General features: G+C 39.6%; 2 protein-coding genes across 3 annotated transcripts; both read left to right on the forward strand.

Annotated features, from left to right (window-relative positions):
• Window positions 1–331: 331 nt before the first annotated feature.
• LOC137128466 (SH3 domain-binding protein 5-like) lies at window positions 332–10,743 on the forward strand. Of its 2 annotated transcripts, XM_067506506.1 has the most exons (9): window positions 332–703; window positions 954–1,016; window positions 3,318–3,446; window positions 7,176–7,340; window positions 7,426–7,556; window positions 7,852–7,894; window positions 8,359–8,575; window positions 8,711–9,091; window positions 9,603–10,743. In XM_067506506.1, the coding sequence occupies exons 1-9, from the start codon at window positions 620–622 to the stop codon at window positions 9,773–9,775; spliced, it is 1,386 nt and encodes a 461-aa protein (XP_067362607.1). In that variant the 5' UTR covers window positions 332–619; the 3' UTR covers window positions 9,776–10,743. The 2 variants fall into 2 exon arrangements, with proteins under 2 accessions (XP_067362607.1, XP_067362617.1); XM_067506516.1 differs by lacking the exons at window positions 332–703; window positions 954–1,016 and adding an exon at window positions 1,370–1,540.
• Window positions 10,744–13,003: 2,260 nt separating this feature from the next.
• zgc:110239 (uncharacterized protein LOC550326 homolog) lies at window positions 13,004–19,247 on the forward strand. Its single transcript, XM_067506531.1, has 11 exons — window positions 13,004–13,172; window positions 13,876–13,935; window positions 14,029–14,121; window positions 14,568–14,740; window positions 15,449–15,710; window positions 15,798–15,993; window positions 16,094–16,287; window positions 16,371–16,462; window positions 17,962–18,123; window positions 18,484–18,673; window positions 18,771–19,247. The coding sequence occupies exons 1-11, from the start codon at window positions 13,127–13,129 to the stop codon at window positions 18,956–18,958; spliced, it is 1,656 nt and encodes a 551-aa protein (XP_067362632.1). The 5' UTR covers window positions 13,004–13,126; the 3' UTR covers window positions 18,959–19,247.
• The last annotated feature ends 61 nt before the right edge of the window (window positions 19,248–19,308 follow it).

A 19,308-nucleotide genomic window follows, 5' to 3' on the forward strand; every position in this document is an offset into this window, starting at 1 on the left:
TAGGGGTTTATATATTTTACATTTTACAAGCCAATATTTATTTTTTTATCATAACCCAAGAGGGCAAAAACCCTAGACCCCGAGTTTACCCTGATCTATTGCTATCAGTCAAAAACCCCAAAACGTTAAGTTTTTTTTCGCAGAAAAATTATGAAATTGAAACTGGTAGAATTTTTGTTACAACGCAGTCACAACTAAAGCAGCAACAACAAACAAACGGTAACGATTATGGATCAGCGATTCATCAACCGATGGTAATTTTGGTCAGCCCTGTTTTCAAAGAGCGCCCAGTATTATTTTGAAAGTCCAAACCGGACATACTTTTATTGAGCATCAACACTTTCTTTTGACACAGTTCGTCTGCTGTCGAACCCCGAGGTATTGGTCCTCCACAGTTGGTACTGGACCTCCGTGTGGCGAGTCGGACGCGGACTTCTACAGTTCTTTAAACCCACTGAAACCCCCAAAAGACTGAACTATGCATTGTGCTGAGTGTAAAGGTTAGACAGGGCTGATCACTGCTGGACACCCCTGCTGTCCGTCCAGAACCCCAGGGTCGTGCTTTGTAAAGACCCTCACATTTCCATCTTTCCAAACGGTAAATCCACAAATCCAAAAAATGGATCCTTCACGAAATGTGGATAATTGTGAGGAAGACTCCCAATGCGCTGAGGAGGAGGAAGAAGTGGATCCTAGAATTCAGGTGAGATTTGATTTTGGTTCCAGATGTGACCAGCGGTGAAAGTGACATTCAAATGAAAGGTGAAGCCTAATGTAATAACAGGAGAGACCGTATCTGAAATAATGTACAGACGTTTCCATTTATTAAATGTGCTGATATCCGTGTTGATTGAATGTGTCAACCGGCTTTTGGAGGCTGCATGCTCAATCATTTTTTGTTCAACTCTCTTTTTCTCTCTGCTGTTCATGCATCCAACATTGTGTGTGAAAAGGGGGAGCTGGAGAAGTTAAACCAGTCTACAGATGACATCAACCGCAGGGAGAGTGAGCTGGAGGTAAGAGGAAACACCAACCAGCAACACTGTTATCATTGTTATCATTGCCTCTGCTTGCTGGGGGAAACACTTTGAGCCCTCGGCTGCGCTGCAAAAACCTACATTGCAGGGAGCCATTACAAGTCTTACTTTAAGATTCCTGTTTAACTGTAAACAGTGCTGATCATTCATCTTGTTTCCATTGTGCCTTAGTGTGTTTTCCTAGCAACAAGGTCATTGCTTTGAAATGGAATTTTCCTAATTGCAGGAACTGCTTCTAGGTGGAAATGTGGAAAAACTGAAGCTGCAACTCTCACTTCTGCTAAACCACAGTGTGCTGCATGAACCCTTAGTGCTACACGAGGCACAACTGTGAACGTTAAATCTAATATTTGAATAGCACATAGGGAGCAATTTAAACCTCTAAAGTGCTCTCTTTGTTTCCTGGCAATTCTCCTTGCTTTACTTTTAGAAAAAAATCAAATACTTTAAAAAGGAAAGAGGGGCTAAAGACTACAAGGAACAGCAGAAAGATGTATGGAGGTGTAAGTTTTTCACTCTTGACTTAAATATGCGAAATGAGGGACACTGTTCATCAGACGTAAATACATTCCAGAGGCAAGCCGCTGTTTTTATTTTCCTCAAAGCAGGCCTCTGCTGGTTCTCATTAGGCTTTCAGTCATACTCAAACTCTACAAGCTGAAGCTGGAATAAATTGAGGCAGAGAGAGATGTTGGAACCATCGTTATCTATTGTTTATTTCTAGCTAAATATAAAAACATCATTATCCAGAGTCCTTAAATTTTCATGTATTTCTCTGCTTTGACAATATATATTTAGGGAACAGATGTGTTTGTAGAGTTACTGATTTACACAAAGACACAGACAAAAGCAAACAGAAAGCAAAGGCATTCAAGATTGTGAAAATGCAGCTGGCAGTTTTCCTGCAGCATCTGGAGATGATTAAGGACCATGTACAGTAGATACAGAGGATTCAGGAGAATCTGATGTTAAAATCAATGCTCATATTCGAGGTTCTTTATGCTGCCAAAAAATACTAAACCTCTTATGTGCCCTGGCAGAGATACAACATTGTGTATGAGTTTGTGTGTGTGTGAGCATGTGTGCATGTATATGTGTTTGTGTGTGTGGAGAAAGACAGATAAAGACAACAAGTCTAAGAGTTTGTGTGCAATTATTAACTTTATTAATAGCAATATATGAGTAGAAACTGCTTGAAAAGGAAGTCAGGAAACATGATATCAGAGGAAGTGTGTTTCCTGTTGTACCTTCTTCCTTTTCCCTCTTTAACCACTGGTTTATTCCTCTGTCACTTTTACAAACAGGATGCAGCTAATGCTGCCTTTCAAGCTCATATAGAAATCATACATACAATCAACATATATAGACACACTGTACACACACACAAAGACACACAAATACAGCCCATACAAACAGATGTTCTGCCTCTTTAACACTGCCGTATAATCAAGAAGTTCACCCTGCCCCATGAACACACACACAGATGTTGTTTGTTATGTGAGATAATTGCTTTCAAACATCCAAGATTTCATCTTTAAAGACTTTATATAATATTTTCTCAACAACACTGAGGGAAAACCGACTAAAGCAGCAAGCAAAAGAGAGGTACAGCTGTATATTTTAAAGTTTGAGCAGATATTTGGTTAATAGCTTAGTAATGATTTTGATAAACTTGAAGAGCTGCTTTAGGCCAAAAACGACACAAGGGCAGCCATGCCGCAGGCAGACTTGCAGCTGGTGCCTAAGCGCGAAACACAAGACAAGTGTTATCTAAATGATTTGGTCTGGATAGTTTTCACTGTGCCCCAAAGGGGCCTTAAGCCAACAATTGAGAAAGACTATAGTAGCAGCTAGTGGTGCTCAGATTTAAATGTTAACCCCAACCCCCCACCCTCCCACCCCGATGTTGCAATGCAAATACAGGTATGATTATCATATTTACCATTTTAGTTTTTCATGTTAGCATGCTGACATTAGTTATTAGCACTACACACAGCCAAGGCTGATCAAAATCTCAATTTCAAGAATTTTGTCCTAAACCAACAGAACAAACTTTGATAGTCGCCTTAGTTGACATTATCATTATTGTTATTATTATTATTTTGTGAGGGAAACAGGGAAGTCTTGTATTACAGTTATCCATCACATAGTTGTTGAGATATTTAAGTCTGGACCAAAGTGATGGTTGCATTGCCTATTATAGAGCCATGCTGCTGGCATCACTGAAATCAGATTTACTGCTTACTTTCAAAACTCACATCTTTGTGTATATGTGTGTAGGACTGTCGTCAGCGCTTTCGTGCAGTGCTGGTGGAGGCGACGATGAAGCTAGACGAGCAGGTAAAGAGGATTGGACGGGCCGTGGATGACTCCAAACCATACTGGGAGGCCCGCAAAATAGCCAGACAGGTATGTACACACACACCATCACTGAAGAGAGCTGCAGTGAATCTCTGAGGTCGGCAGACAGAGTGTGAGGGCAGGCTTACTGAGGATTAGCCACGAGAAGTTAAAGAGCTCAGCTTATATCTACTTAAAAGGAGCTCAGTCACGTGAAGTCTATTTTTAAACACACATCTTTGTTTCCTAAGCTAGTATCACACACACACACACACACACCAGTTCATTGTGGAGCAGAGGTATTGTCTGAACTACACGAAAATCTAGACTTACCATATTTTTTACAACTGACTGGCTTCATTTAGAGGTCTTAGTGGTTTCATGCTTCCTGCAGTGTTGCAGGTACTGTACATGCAAAGTAGGGTGACCCAAGTCTTAGTGCACTAGACTGTGCTGCGGTCGGTCATGTCCTTTACTGACTAGTATCTCCAGCCTTTTGAGGTTTTATCTGATTGGATAGCACCAGATATTTACCCTCCTGCACCCTGGCTGAGCCAAGAAGGAGAGAGCTTAAGTCATTCATCAGACGGCTGACATTTGTGTGTCAGAGCTGAGCGACCAAACTGAAATAGATAGTGTATTTGTGTGAGTGTGAGCTTGGTTTCTTATTTCTTTTGCAATATGACAAACAATTCTGACAACCTGGCTGTGGTGTCTGCTTCTGAAAGTATCACATTAGTGTCAGGGATTACTTGGACGTTTTGTTCACGTCAAAGGATAAAAAAAAAAAAACTTTGCTTTTAGTAAGTGTATGTGTGTGTCTGTGTCTTTAAACAGAGCAAGGCCACAATGATGGCCTTGGGACATATTGTCCAGTCATGATTTATAGATGAATGTTTAATATTTTATTCATGACCTATTTTGAAGGTATTCGAGCGCCTACCCTTACTTGAGACAAGACACACACTTTCACATTATTGCACCTACCCCCACGCATAACCCAGCCTCATACTCCCATCCCCAGCATGTTTTCCCCCCATACATTCCAAGAGATTAGCAGGGTGGTGTATAGGAATTTGCCTGCCCTGTCCTATCTTTTGTCCTTTTTACCCAGCATTCCTTCTGCACCACTGCCTATCTGTCTGCCTGTCTGTCTTCCTGTCTCCTGTACCCCCTCTCTCATCTCTCTCTACCTCTTCACCCTCCATCTCTCTCACCTCCCAAAACTGTAAAGGGGCTGTATTACTAGACACAGAGATGTCCGACAGGTTAACAGTCACAGTGTCTGACACATGACACATTACAAAACGAATAAATACACACACACACACACACACAGTCATGCATACACTCATCAAAACATTCTTTAACAGGATGATATGAACAGTCATGGTGTATAAACAAGGTGACAGGGCATTGTGGTATTCAGGATCAAACCACTGTATTGTTTGCTCCTGCGACAGTCAGATACCATGGTGCCATGACATCAGCTTAATTAGCTGATGACATGGCTCATCATTCACGCCGTCTCATGTGCAGCGTAATTTTTGTTTCATGACAATTGTGTCCCTACTTTTTTGATGTGTGTTACTCAGCATCTAATTCTGCATGATGGTTCTGTGAAGCACGAAGCATTTTTGTGTGACTTTTAACTCCAACTCGACCAGATTGATGGATGTATTCAGTTCTTTTTCTGTTTCTCCTTCCTGGTTTTGTCTTATTAAATATCCATCATTCTCCTTCTGTTTTCCCTGAACCCTCTCTCTTCCTGGAGCATGGGAAATGGGTCACGACAAGGGAGAAAAAGGAGGGATTCATCTTTGCCAGATTTTCAAGCTAACAGATAAAACACAAAGAGTGATCTTTATCTTCCCCGTTCTCTAGTACTACACCGAAGAAGGTGTAACCACTGCAACACTCTAACCACTGCAGCACTCACATATCACAGGATAACTACACTCAATATGCCAGTGTTTATGGCAGTTTTGGGATTTTCCAAAGTTTGTTTGAGACAAAGCATAAACATGCTGACAGTGTCAGAAGGATGTGTTCTGGTGGGGGGAGTAATGTACCAGAAAGGCCATGAGAAAAAGGCCTAAGAGCTGAGAGTCTGCTATTTTAAAAGCTTTTTAATATGAAGTGACAAGCACAAAGTTATCACAAATAATCACACATTTCTCAGAGCACATTAGCATCTTTAAGTGCATACTTTTGGTTTTATGCTTTATACCTTTAGCGTCTTAGTTAAGTGTTTAGTTGTGTGTGTGTGTGTGTGTCTGTATATATATATATATATATGTATATATATATATATATATGTATATATATATATGTGTGTGTGTGTGTGTGTGTGTGTGCATGCGTGCGTGTGCCTGTGCTCGCGTGCACACGTCTGTTTCCTGAATTTGTAAATAGGCCACTGTTTGCTAAGATGATAGCCACATTAGTTAAGGTGATGCCATGTGGCAGCTTATTCCAATCCCCAGTTTAAAAATAAAGTGTCTGTAAAATAAAGTTCTTCTGTATTTATTATTCTGTATAATATTGGGACACAGAAAACACACTTGGATTGCAAAGAGGTTATTATTGAAAAAGTTAATTGTCCATTGTTGTAACATGAATGAAGGACTTTATTTCAGTTTAAAATGCCAATTTAGCTGTATAACATACAATAATCTATTCCGAATGCTCAGGCATAGAAACACAGACTAAACACGCACGTTTGTTTTTATTGTAGAAGTACAGTATTCACTCAGAAAACACTGTTAAAAAAGGTCAGTGGCGTACCAGGCAGACTGACCTATTATTTACAGCCAGTGGTTTAAGGAAAGCATAGAGGGAAGGGTGTACCATCAAACTGAATAAACAATTCCCTAACCCCATAAAGGTGTTCAATGAATAGAGTTGAAAAAAATAAACGGAAATGCCTTGAGTTGCATAACACTCTCTGATGCAAGTCAATTTTCTTTTGCCTTTTCTTTTCTTTTTTCAATACCTCAAAATGAAACCTCTGAATCCCCTGGGATAGTCTGAAGCATTCCTGGTGTGTGTTCATCTGAGATCAAGCAATGCTTATGTTAAATGCTGTTGATATAAGCCTTAGTTTTATCTTCCTCACAGATGAAGGTCTCCATTTAATTTACAAATATGAATTATACAAGAAATATGATTGGATTTACTGTAACTACTTAATCTTAGTATTCACCCAATAAACTGACCTTTAAGTCACGCCTGTCAGAGTGGAGAGAGTGGGTCTAAATATGTCAAGCACGATAGAAATAATCCTCCCATTGACTGTGGCAGTGGGCAGGATTATCCTTCTGACAATGTGTCAGATTTTCTTACTGACAAAGCTTTTGTTTGTCTACTGTATCAAGGCTCAGTTGTGTGTTTGTGTGTGTGTGTGTGTGTGTGTGCGTGTGATACAAAATCCCTTGTTTCACTATGGCTGTCACAGGAAATAAGTCATGGAAGAGGAAATGTAGGTCATAAATTTAACAGACAGGCGCATGACCAGTGCTGCGCTTCCATACGATGTGAGAGGTGTGTGTCAAAGCTGATTACTAAAAAGGGTGTTTTTAGCTGATTGGAAGCTGTCACACTATAAATTCAGCTTTTTGTCTATGTTTTCACACTTGTCACTTTTCATGACGTCAGAATTAGGTGAAATCTCAGTCTATTATAAAATCCTGAACTCAACAGCATTACAATTTATCACCTGAAAACTGAAATATTATATATTTAACAACCATGCTCATTTTTGCATTCGATATAACTACCCTTCTGTTAAAACCAAAGGCCCAGGTTGAGGCCCAAAAGGCCACTCAGGAGTTCCAGCGGGCAGTGGAGATCTTGCGGGCAGCCAAGGAGACCATTGCCCTGGCTGAGGAGAGGCTACTGGAGGTGGACAGCCGTCAGTTTGACTCCGCCTGGCAGGAAATGCTCAACCATGCCACTCAGAGGGTATGAACATGCTATCCTATAACACCCTAACAAGTAATTAGTGCTTGAGGCTTGAGATTCAGCCTGCTAACTGACGCTGTTTCAGGTGATGGAGGCAGAGCAGGCGAGAACGCACAGCGAAACCGAACACAGGAAAACAGCAGCTAACTACAACTCCTGTATCAGCCACATGAAGCAGTTAGAGAAGAAACTCAAGCGCTCCATCAACAAATCTAGGTGCATACTTTAGTTTTCTTTTGGTACTGACATGAAATAAACTCCCCCTCTCTTTATATGTGAGTGTGTTTTTGTGTGAGAAAAAGAGATGGATAGAGGGGTTTCGTTTATGTCGCGTGATGAACTCCAGATGTTTGGTGTGTTGGCTTTGCAGTGTTGGGGTGTGCTCCCTTTGTATGAGCCAAGGAATGTAACTGCTCAGATGGAGTGTTTTTCATCCAGAGGTTTCTCCATTTTCCCCTCCTCCCTCTCTCTCACAGCTTTTTCCCTCTTTTTATGTTTTTCTCTCCGACAGGCCATATTTTGAACTGAAAGCCAAGTATTACCTACAGCTTGAGGTATGTACAATAATAGGCTTTTAAATTATTTCTTCAGCATAGTCACATAACTGCTACATCTGCCATTTGGTAAATACTGTTTAAAAGCCCAGTGGTTCGTACCTTTTTAGCCAGGCTGATGCTGGTCTGTTGGTTTGTGGGTCCAATTTTGCATATTTATCACTCATTCATGTCTCTATTGACATAAGGAGTAAAAACATTTCTCTTAACATTTCATAGAGTGATCATTAGGTCAAAGTTTCTCTTTGTTAGGTTATTGTTGCAACATTGCAATATGCATGCAATGTTGGCATGCTAAAATACTAAACCAAGATGGTTAACATTGTAAATGTTATACCTACTAAATATACGCATTAGCATGTCATTGTGATTCTATTAACATGCTGACACTTTCCTACGGAGCAATCCTATGAACAACAAGTACGTCCAGCACATAGTAAAAGGGAGTATTTGTTTTTTTTTAGCAACTTAAACGTCATGTGGATGAGCGCCAGGCAAAACTTGTGGTTGCTAAGGCAGAGTACCGCACAGCCCTTCGCAACCTAGAAAGTATATCTGAGGAGATTCATGCCCAGCGACGCTCCCTCGCCATGGGAACCAGGGAGCAGGGTGTGGGTGCAGAGGGAGATGGGGGCAATGATGACATCGCCAACTTTAAGATGGAGTCAGATGGTCTGTCAAGTGAGTGCAACTCTAGGATGAATAATTCTCCAGTTGACCCATCCGCATCAGAGTTTGTGTGTTTTTAGTCAGTGCATCTGTGTGTGTCTGCATGTTTAAAACACATATTTGTTTGTGTGTGTCTGTGTGTTCCAGTGGTGTCAGTGTCAATTGACGAAGAGAACAATCACAGTAGCAGCTCAGAGGAGGAGCCCGACATTCACTCCCCCCCCTCACCCCAAGCAATGCCCTCCTCACCTTCCTCTTCCTCCTCCCATCCTTCCACCTCTGCCTGCACACCCCTCGACATGCCCTCCCACTACCCCTCCTCCTCACTCTACAGCCCCTGCTCCTACCACTGCTCTTCTCCTTCATCCTCACTCCTTTACTCCTCCTGTCCCAGTGGCATGGAGTTAGTAAGCCCCTGTACCTCTCATGACCCAGACTCAGTGTGCGGTTCTGGCCATGCCTCACCTCTCCTGGGCCCTCGCAGCCAGTGCAGTGGAGCTTCCTCTCCAGACTGCGACCAAGAGAGAGGTGTGTGCTCATCACATCAATGTGTGTTAAGTTGTGATGTACTTCTTCACCCTACATGTTGAAAATGATTTGTATCTCCGTTGTGGATTATCAAATACATAGATCTTTATTTCTGAGAGTGAGAGTAAGTAAGTTATATCATCAATACATGAGTTAGGACGTAGTTAACCTAGCATAACAACACATGAAAGCCGAGAAACGACTTACCTGGCTATGAATACCTTCAGAAATATTTCTAGCAGTACCTCTAAAGCATATTTCCTTTTTTGAACTGTGCATAAGCAGAAAGTGAGTTATTGCATTTTCTAAATGTTACTAATTTAGTGAAAAATAACAGATATAGTGAAACTAGTAAATGTTCACGTAAATACTACACCTCAAATTTGTTCCTATGTTCACTTCTTAGAGAGGTTCCATTCCACCAAACAAATTAGTCAACACCTTTTCACTTAACTTGCTCATTTATTAACTTTGTATGATTTGTGTTTTTGGGTATGCATGTGTGTTCCAGGTGACAGAGCAGAAGGAGCAGAGGCCGCGCTAGAAGCAGGTCTGAACAAACTAACCTTTACTGCTGCAATAGAACAAGACGTAGACTCTGGGGATGAACGAGACCCCAGTTACATTAACCCAGAAATCTCCTCTGCCAGCTCAGCCACTACGATTCTGCTACATAGTGTGTAACCAGCAGTCACCATGTCCAGCTTCGGCCCTCAAAACTAACTTCTAGAAGATGTGGAACAGAGAAAAGTGAAGTGCTTATACTAAGCAGTTTGAGATAAGGCTGCACACTCCCATCTCTAACCAATCTGATATGATGTCACAGTATTCATCAGATGGTGTCACGTTAAAGGTGCTATATGTAGTGTATTTGACCATCAGTACCGCTTTGTCAGATAGTGTAATTTGTGAAATCATGTGGATGTATTGTAAACAACTACATTTGCCATAAAACCTTTCTTATCATGTTACAAATTAGATTTGTCCTTAAAAAAAGAGCACCTGTTTTTTGTCACAAAGGAAAATCTTCTTGTGATTTATGGCATTATGGCCATATTTAAGAGGTGCCCAGTCCTCTCTGCAACAATGTAGCTTGTCTAAAGCTTTCAGTAATGTATGAAAAGTAATGCCATTAAGCTTTATTGATGTTGAAATGCTAAACTCACTACTAAGCAACCCTTTGTATTGATGTGAACTGTAAGCCTCTTTTTTGGCTCTTAATCTTCAAATGAGAATCAAAAAAGCTGTCTGATATTGTATTGAGTGTTGTTCTACCTTGACTTTTGAACCCCTTAAATGTTAATTTGACACGTAACAGTTGTCAAGGAAGAAACTGGAGGAAGCCGTACTCTGAGCACTAAACCTAAGAGACTTTAAGATGGAACTGAACCTTTTGAGACACAAATGGTCTTCCATTGCTATTTGTGAGTGAATGAGTAAGTGACTATTATTATTGAGTGCAAAGTATTTGTGGCTGAGTGAATGTGTGTTTTTAAGTGTATCTTTTATGTTTTTAACAAATGTTTAAATACTATCCTGTATTACAGATATTCTATATTTATACTCCTGTATTCTTGTATATGAACAGTGTTTTGTGCCTACTGTTATAATTATTTAACACAAAATAAGCAATAAACATGTGTTTCATGTAATATCAGTGACTGACAATGTCTCAATTAGCAATTTAGTTTATTGATATGTTCATTGCAACCTGTTTTGCTATTAGTAGATTTGACCTTTTAAGCAGGAGAATGTGGTTTCTTACTTCTAGCCATCAAGCATCAATAGTTTCTGGGTATATCAGTTTATTGGTCCACCACTTTGTCCCAGAGTGACAATTTTGGGATTACTAATGTAGCTATTATTTCAGAGATATTTAATATCCAATAGTGTGGTTTATGACCAAATACCTGAAAAATGGTTTGTTTAAATATTTTCTCTATGGCATATGTTAGCATGCAAACACACTAGGTGCCTATGGTAAACCTCAGAGGTTGAAATACACAAATGCAATACTCACATACAAGAACCTCAAATTTGTACTTAAGTATATACAGTACTTGAGTACATTTATATAATTACTTACCACATTTGATAACCATCAGCTGCTAAACATTAGTATGTAAGCATAGTCACAATGCCCATGTTGGCATTCATATTTTCACATTTTCTCTTTAAAACTCCAGTTAATATACTGTACACAACATATTCCTCATACAGGCAAGACATTTCATTATTATTTTCTGAAATCTAAGTATATTTGAATTTAAAAACTATGTTTGGTTGGAGTAGTTCAATGATTTGCACTTCACAGATGCAGAGGGCAGAGCACTTTTCAGCTGCAGCTGCAGACAGAATAGGTCTCAGCACTTTTCTTTAATAACTGTTTTATCTAATAATTTTGCTAATATCTTGTTCAGTACTTTTTCAAATGGGAATGATTCAAAGCATTGCCAAATAGATGCTCAATATTAGAATTCGGTTTGGCCAAAGAGATACAACATGAAAAAAACACACATAAACACACGCACATACAAACACATATACACAAATTGGCTTTTTATGTTGTTCTAGCTGTTCTCCCATGACTTTCAGCTAATGCATAAGACTCGCACCTAACAGAGATCAGGGCAGCAAAGTCTTCTCTACTTAATACTGTAACTCTGTATGCCAGTCCCTTTGTCTTCTGCCTGTCTCCACAGGTTTCTAAAAGCATGCTGCTTCTGACCTAAGGCTGCATCATTTCATATCAATATCTGTCCCAGAACATGGATGTGCTAGAACAGGCTTTACAGAGAACATTCATAATAATGGACAATATGTTCACATACTGACATCTAGTGCCAAGTTTTGGTTTTGTCTGCAGTTCACTACAGGCTACTGTATCTTTAACAAATAGGTAATTATTTGTGCTTTAAGTTTAGCATTAATACTAAGATAAACATTCTTTATAGAAAAAGCACAGAAATGATGAGGCATTGGGATATTTATAGGACTGTTTGTTTATTTATTTTACAAATAATTTCGTAGTTACAGTAATTACAGTTTAACACACTTGAAACTTTTCCAAGAGGGACTGGGCCTGCAAAACTGCTTATTTCAATACATATTTTTTCAAGTTCATCTTAAAATAGTGTCCACACCTTAAAGCGATCTGAGTTCAACTCATTAAAGAGGGCCAGTATGAACCTTACCTATAAAGGGTACTTATGGACATGTGAATATTGTTTCAAAATAGCATAAAAAAAATGTGCGTGACCAAAGCACTAGGTAAGGTGCAATATGCAGTGGACAGGTGCTAACAATCTCTAAATATTTATTTAGATCAATTTAGCTAAATATCTGCTGCAGATATGCTGAGTATAGGCAATTGTGTTTGATTTTATTAACGCAGTGCCCTCATGGTGTCACACCTAACTTGCAGGCTCTTCTCCAGAATTCAAAAACATCAGTTCACAGCAGGAACTTCAAGATATTCTTAAATGATGTTAAATGTGGCCTTTCCCTATCCTTTATTTTGTGTCTCAAATAATCTCGAACAAACGTGCCAAAAACGCCACAGCGTGGCTATATGAAAAGAAGAGGAAAAAAATGTCTAGTGATGCACAAACTTCCTCTTCAGAGATAGTGTCCCCATCAGTCTAAAGAACATTCTGTCAAACGTTTTGTAGTGACTATTTTGTATGTTCTATCATATGTACTGTAAGTTGTTAATAATCTAGACCACGTTAAATGTCTTAAAGTTCAGGTGTGTTTGGTCAATCACAAGCTGAAGATACTGGTCTTGTTAGACCGGGTCATAGTCATATGACACAAATCACATGATATTGGTGCCGATATATCCCGCCTCTCGTATCCCATTGGACTGCGCGCGACCAAGCAGCTATGTGATTGGTCGACAGCTGATATCGTTACCTCTGTATTTATAATCTGCTGTCTATACAGTTTGTGGGTAGTTGGTTCTATGTTTGCTTTTCTTTTGTGCAGTGTTTGAACTTTTATTTACTTCTGTATGTTTGAGCTCAGGGAGAAATAATGCGGTGTTGGTATATTGCAGCTGTTCTTGTGTGTGCCGTTACAGGTAAGAACGTAAACAGCGTTTAATTTGCCACAACCTGCTACGAAAGCAGCTAACGTTAGCTTCTCTGTAAGGGCCACGTTGTTGTTGATGTTGTTGTTGTTTAAGGATAATATTTCATACGAAGGAATTTGGTATATATCAAAGGTGAAGGGGATAATCATCTTAAGGAAGTGTCTATTTGTTCACGTCTTATGGCTTTAATCACGCAATTACCTTGCTGATCAGGATAACAAAATGCACCTTGAGTTAAACTATCTCGTGTTAAACTCTGCATGTGATATAAACAATGCTGCATTTATTAAACTTCTGCTTTTTTACAGTAGCCTTTTTTTTTAAGGAAGTAATGTGGGAGTCATTTACAGCAGGCAACATTAGACTTTAGTGAGTTAGTTAGCTGTTTAACTCATCCAATAAATTAAATTATCAGTGAAATTACTTGCACAAGGTCTTGTATTTTCTGCCCAGTGTATGAAGGAAATGCCCAGGGAAGGGATACGGACTCCGCTAAAATTACCACATTTTATCACAGATATTTGCATTGACTTTCTTCCTTAGTGGTTAAAGACAGTCAAAATGCCAAAAAGTAGCCATAAATATTCCCAGGAATCTAGTTACTTTTAAGAATTAGATGACGTTCATCTGTTTTTTTTTTTTTTTTTTTTTTTTTAGTTTCAACAGTTCCCATGTTTGTTTGTTTTTTCAGCTACAGAGGGAAAAAGGGTAAATAACTTTCCACATTTTGGGAAAAGATATCATGTTAAAGGTAAGCAGTACAACATCAAGTCACGTTACATTTTGGGCCCCTTTTTTAATCAGTAGTTTGCCTCATTACACACATGTTTCACATTCATTGCAGGAGTTATATCTCTACCCTATGCTGAGATTCAAGAGCCATTTGAGGCCTGGTTAAACCTATCAGCAAACTCCAGCCGAATAGACTACTACCATGGTAAGAAACCTTTTGACCAATTTTCCTTTTTTTAAAAAAACACTAACTCTCCACATCCTTATTGGTTGGGTTAGTGATCTGAAACTGAGAGCCAGTTGTGTCAGACCAAAGTTAACAGAGCAGGACTTTTATCACTCAGCTCATAAACAAAGAAGTGAAAACAGATTGAACAAGCACTTTTGGGAACTTTATTATGATGACTTGTCTTACATACTCATGTGACTAACAATAACAGGAAAAGATGCAACGTAGTTCAAGGTATAGCCTCTAAACCTTTTTAACTTTCTGTGTAGCATTTTTGGTAAATGGCACCACTCTCTAAGCCCTGTAGCAATGTGCCATTGCAGTGTAGAAGTCTGCAGCCTATGGAGTTGTGCCCCTGGCTTAGAGGAGCCTGTAGTAATTGTGTGCCTTGGTCAAGTAATTGGCACTTTGCTCACCATTAGGTCAAGTGTCAACGTACCAGTTGGGAGGAGACTATCAGTGGGGAGTTGCCTATAAAGTCACTCCAGAGACCACAGAGGTAGAGGAAAATGTGATGAAGTGCTTCCAGGTCAATGGGACAAATAATGAAACGGTGACACCACAGGCAGCCATTCCAGATCTGAAAGGTTTCCAGGTATGTATGTTCAAAAAAATAAAACATTTGCTGTTTAGTATTTTAACAGCGCAACATTAAGAGGTTAATTTGGCGAATAAAATGTCACCAGAAAGAAGATTGTCAGGGTATATGGCACTACTGTTTTTGTTCGGCTTGACCAATGTTCATGCTCTGATCACCTGTCAAGAGACTTCACAGCCTGTAAAGAGTCTCACTCATAAAGGCTGGCTTGATGATCAGGATTTAAGTCTTTGTCTTTTTTTTATAGTTGGTGAAGTTAAAGGGAAATCCTAGACTACATAGTATTTAAACTGTTAGCATTATCATTTATCTTAGTTTTTGTTTGTGTTTTTTTTTTTTGTTTTTGTTTTTTTTTAAGGGGGCCTGTTGGCTCAATGGGTAAAGCATCAACCGTAGAGCCACACTGGTTGCCCAGAGCTCAGACATACACGGAAGAGTTGCAGCGGGAAGGGCATCTGGTGTAAAAACACATGCCAAATCAATGTGCAGAACACATTCTGCTGTTGTGACCCCTGAAAGGGTCAAGGCGAAAGCCCTTTATCTACTTTATTTATCGTTTTCAACAGAGCACAGGTCTTAATGAAAATGTATAGCCATCATCTCAATCACCATGCCATGGCTTCACTATTAATTGTTTTTATTGATGTTTAAAATACATAATTTTTTTCTGTATGTAAAAAGTCCAAATGTTATTTTCCTCCTTAGTTTCTAAGAATGGAGTACTATGCAGGTTCCTTGTGTGAAGTTTGGCAGAATGTCACCATAGTGGGTTACAAGAAGAACACATACACACTGTGGTTGACCTCTTCAAAGAAAAATGAGGATGGTGAAGTCCAGCCTCCCACACCCATCCATTATGAGATGATGGGATATAACACACTGCTGGGCTCACACTATGACAGATACTTAGTGGACTACACAGAGTTCAGCACTCAGGTGGACCCAAACGTCTTCTCACTGCCTGAAGGTTTGTGCCAAGATGTCACAAATGCATCAGGGTTTTTTAAAAATGAAGTGGGAAACATTCTTCAATTATTTCATTTTTCTCCCGTAGGGATGGTGTGTGGGGGATTTCCTGGTCCAGGAGTGGAGCACCACATGTTGGCTAATCCAATGAAAGATCTGATTCACACATCAGCTTCGGGCCACTCTCAGAGCATGTTCACCCACTTCAAAGAGAAGTTCCAGCGTCAGTACAGCGATGAAAAAGAACATGAGGAGAGGGAGCATGCTTTTGTGCATAATCTCAGGTAAGCGCAACATTTAACATTAAACAGCTGTGTCACTGCAACATTGCAAATGACCATAATCCACAGCAGTTTCACATAACCAGGTGTCTGTTTTGTGTAGGTACGTCCACTCCAAGAACCGAGCTGGGCTGCCCTTCTCTCTGGCTCTGAACTCTTTGTCAGATCGCACCTTGTCAGAGTTGTCTAGTATGAGGGGAAGAAAACGAGGAAAAACACCAAACAGAGGGCTCCCCTTCCCCTCAAAAATGTACAAAGGAGTAAATGTACCAGATTCGCTAGACTGGAGACTTTACGGTAGTATGATACTGTCTGAAATATTTACTGACATTGTTTGTATGACAGAACGGCTAGTGTTTACTTCAGCTTTGCTCTGGCAGGTGCTGTGACCCCGGTGAAAGACCAGGCCATCTGTGGCTCCTGCTGGAGCTTTGCAACCACTGGAGCAGTAGAGGGTGCTCTCTTCCTGAAGGTGAGAAAAGATTAGATGCAGCTTTCACCAGCCATTGTCCACAGGGGCATTTCCTCATGCTCTTTGAAACCACAGATGTGCCCCATAGTGTGCACTTGTTTTTGGTGTTTATCTTTTAGTTATAATATTGTACAGTAAGATGTAGCTTTGATAATCTTTGTAGGAAAGGGGGTCATTTAGGCAGAAAATTCTGGCTAAATGGAAACTGTCCTAGTGTGCCAAAAGTTAACTACAAATGTATAAATGATAAACATGGGGCAGGTGGAAGGTGATTTTGGTTTCAAGTATTGGACAATGGCCAAAAACGAATAATAAAATCACACAAAATGGAAATATCTCATTTCAATGTCAAAAGTAAGACAGTGGCCAGTATAAAATGTGTATGGAGGTATAATTTTAGACATCTGTGCAGAATTGAGTTGAGGATTTTTAGAAGTGTCAGATTATCCTGTCATTTCTAGGTATTCATTTTTATAGATTCCTTTGATGTCTGTTGCTCCCATTATACTTAAAGCATCTTTGACCAATGAGAAGTCCTCACCCTCAGGCTAGGGATAAGTTACGGTTTCATGCAACAGACTTTAGTGTGTGCGTGCACGTGTGCACATAAAACTGTCAGCTTTGGCCTGCCTCCATCCTGTGGAAGGCAAAGCTCAAAGACATTCCTTCTCCCGGGTTGCCAACCAACTCCTATCCAAACATTGGACTGCTTTATTATTGGTTTAATGGGCCCCCACTGACATGACCAAATTCTTTGACTCTCTCACACATGCACTCTAAGAGTGAGATAAGGCAGAAGTAGTTGTTAAGGAGGAGATTGTTGTTGCTAAAACAAAATGTGATATGGTTTATTGGTTGATATTTTAACACCCTCTTTAGAAGTAATCTAAAAAGAAAAAAAGATCAGAACACATTTTTCATTTCTGCAATGTATTGCAAAATTTTAATAAGCAAATCACTCAATCCTGTTCAAAGTAGAAAGATTTAAAATATTTGGCACATATTGCCCCATCACTTGTTAAACTAATGAGCCTATGGTGGTAGAGATGAGTGTGTGAACTTTGGCAATTTGATTTGGCAAGGAAAGTGTTCTGTTGTGAAGCATTTCGTCCTGAAGTGTTTGCCATCAGGAAGTGACCTGCATGGTGCAGCATCCCCATCCCCATAGACAAGCTCATAAACAGGGCAACTCTCCAGAGGCCAATTTTAAATGTTCTCCTTTGGGACTGCACAGTTTTTGCCTAGCAACCTGATGATAATGGATGGTGAAGAAATGTTTAATATTAATGTGGTCCTGTTCCCACTGCAAACCTTGTGCACATGTCTATGCTGATTTTAGCCTCATTCTTAGATTCCACAACATTGCGTGTCATGTTTTATATGTTTCTTGTAATGTTTATTGTTGTAAGGTTTTGTTTTGCTACAGGATGTCACAGCTGGTAAAACTATAAATTTTATATTTCAAAGAATTGATCAGGTTCTTTGCTCTTGTCTTTTAGACTGGTTCCCTTCAGGTTCTATCTCAGCAGGTGCTGGTGGACTGCTCTTGGGGTTTTGGCAATAACGGCTGTGATGGTGGGGAGGAGTGGAGAGCCTATGAGTGGATCATGAAACATGGAGGCATCGCCACAATGGAATCTTATGGAGCCTATATGGGAATGGTGAGATGATTCTGTGATGTTTGTACTGACACAACTAAAAAACAATCAGTCTATTTTGTACCTAACTATCATTTACTTAAAAGCCTTATCCTCTGACTCTAACTTCCTCCTCTGACTGTAACTTTATTTGTAAATCTGGACTTGAAAAACTTTGGCCCTGTTCTACAATGCTTCTGCTCTTTACAGTAGACGTGTGTGTGCATACAGTAGGATGAACAGTTCTATAAAAACAGAACAATATTTAACTGCTAATATACTGCATAGGAAACACAATGTGTGACAAGTATAGCTTGATTAGAACTAATCACATTGCTCCCTTTATTTCTTCTTTTAATGGCTTTTGTTTTTATTTCTGAGCAGAATGGATTTTGTCACGTGAACTCATCCCAGCTCACTGCAAATATCCAGAGCTACACCAATGTCACATCAGGAGATGCAGAGGCCCTAAAACTGGCTCTTTTTAAACATGGGCCTGTGGCAGTCAGCATTGATGCATCACATAGATCCTTTGTTTTTTACAGCCATGGTGTCTACTATGAACCAGCCTGTGGTAAGTTTAACTCTCACTTGTGCACTTTTATTTTTATTATTTTTGTTTATCTTTCTTTCTTTAAATTTTACTTTCTGTGTTTTGCACCCCCCTTAAGGTAATACCATAGATGATTTGGACCATGCTGTGCTTGCAGTGGGTTATGGTACCCTGGACGGGGAGCCATACTGGTTAATAAAGAATTCATGGTCCACCTACTGGGGCAATGATGGCTACATCCTCATGTCTATGAAGAATAATAATTGTGGTGTCACCACTGATGCTACATATGTTACACTTTTATAGATGTGTTTGTGTGCTACGTAAAGCAGGACGTCCCTAATTTTAGTTTCTGATCAATCCATTCTGTTTGCCAATGAACTTAAATGCTGCAGAACTGTCACAAAATCAGCCTTTGCTTTATTTTAATTTGTTTTGTTGGTTAAACATGGTTTTGGCAAGTCAATTGCTGGTGGCATGTGCACAATGCCTTAATTTGTATTGTAAAAAGCACTTGTATATTTTGTTTCTCCCTTCTACTTGATGTGTACAGATGAACCTTGCTGGAATAATTGAATTAAATAGTTTGCTGGTTTCAGGTCTGGTAATCTAATATACCCATACATGCATTTAAAAAATACATAGGTTCACTTTTT

Source organism: Channa argus, chromosome 1, assembly GCF_033026475.1.
Source record: "Channa argus isolate prfri chromosome 1, Channa argus male v1.0, whole genome shotgun sequence".
Lineage (NCBI taxonomy): Eukaryota > Metazoa > Chordata > Actinopteri > Anabantiformes > Channidae > Channa > Channa argus.

Coding starts and splice junctions, on each gene's coding strand:
- zgc:110239 (XM_067506531.1), top strand. CDS start 13,127: ATGCGGTGTTGGTATATTGCAGCTGTTCTTGTGTGTGCCGTTACAG. Junction 13,936..14,028: donor GAAAAGATATCATGTTAAAG/GTAAGCAGTACA, acceptor CATTCATTGCAG/GAGTTATATCTCTACCCTAT. Junction 15,711..15,797: donor CGTCTTCTCACTGCCTGAAG/GTTTGTGCCAAG, acceptor TTTCTCCCGTAG/GGATGGTGTGTGGGGGATTT.
- LOC137128466 (XM_067506506.1), top strand. CDS start 620: ATGGATCCTTCACGAAATGTGGATAATTGTGAGGAAGACTCCCAATGC. Junction 3,447..7,175: donor CCCGCAAAATAGCCAGACAG/GTATGTACACAC, acceptor TTAAAACCAAAG/GCCCAGGTTGAGGCCCAAAA. Junction 9,092..9,602: donor AGACTGCGACCAAGAGAGAG/GTGTGTGCTCAT, acceptor TGTGTGTTCCAG/GTGACAGAGCAGAAGGAGCA.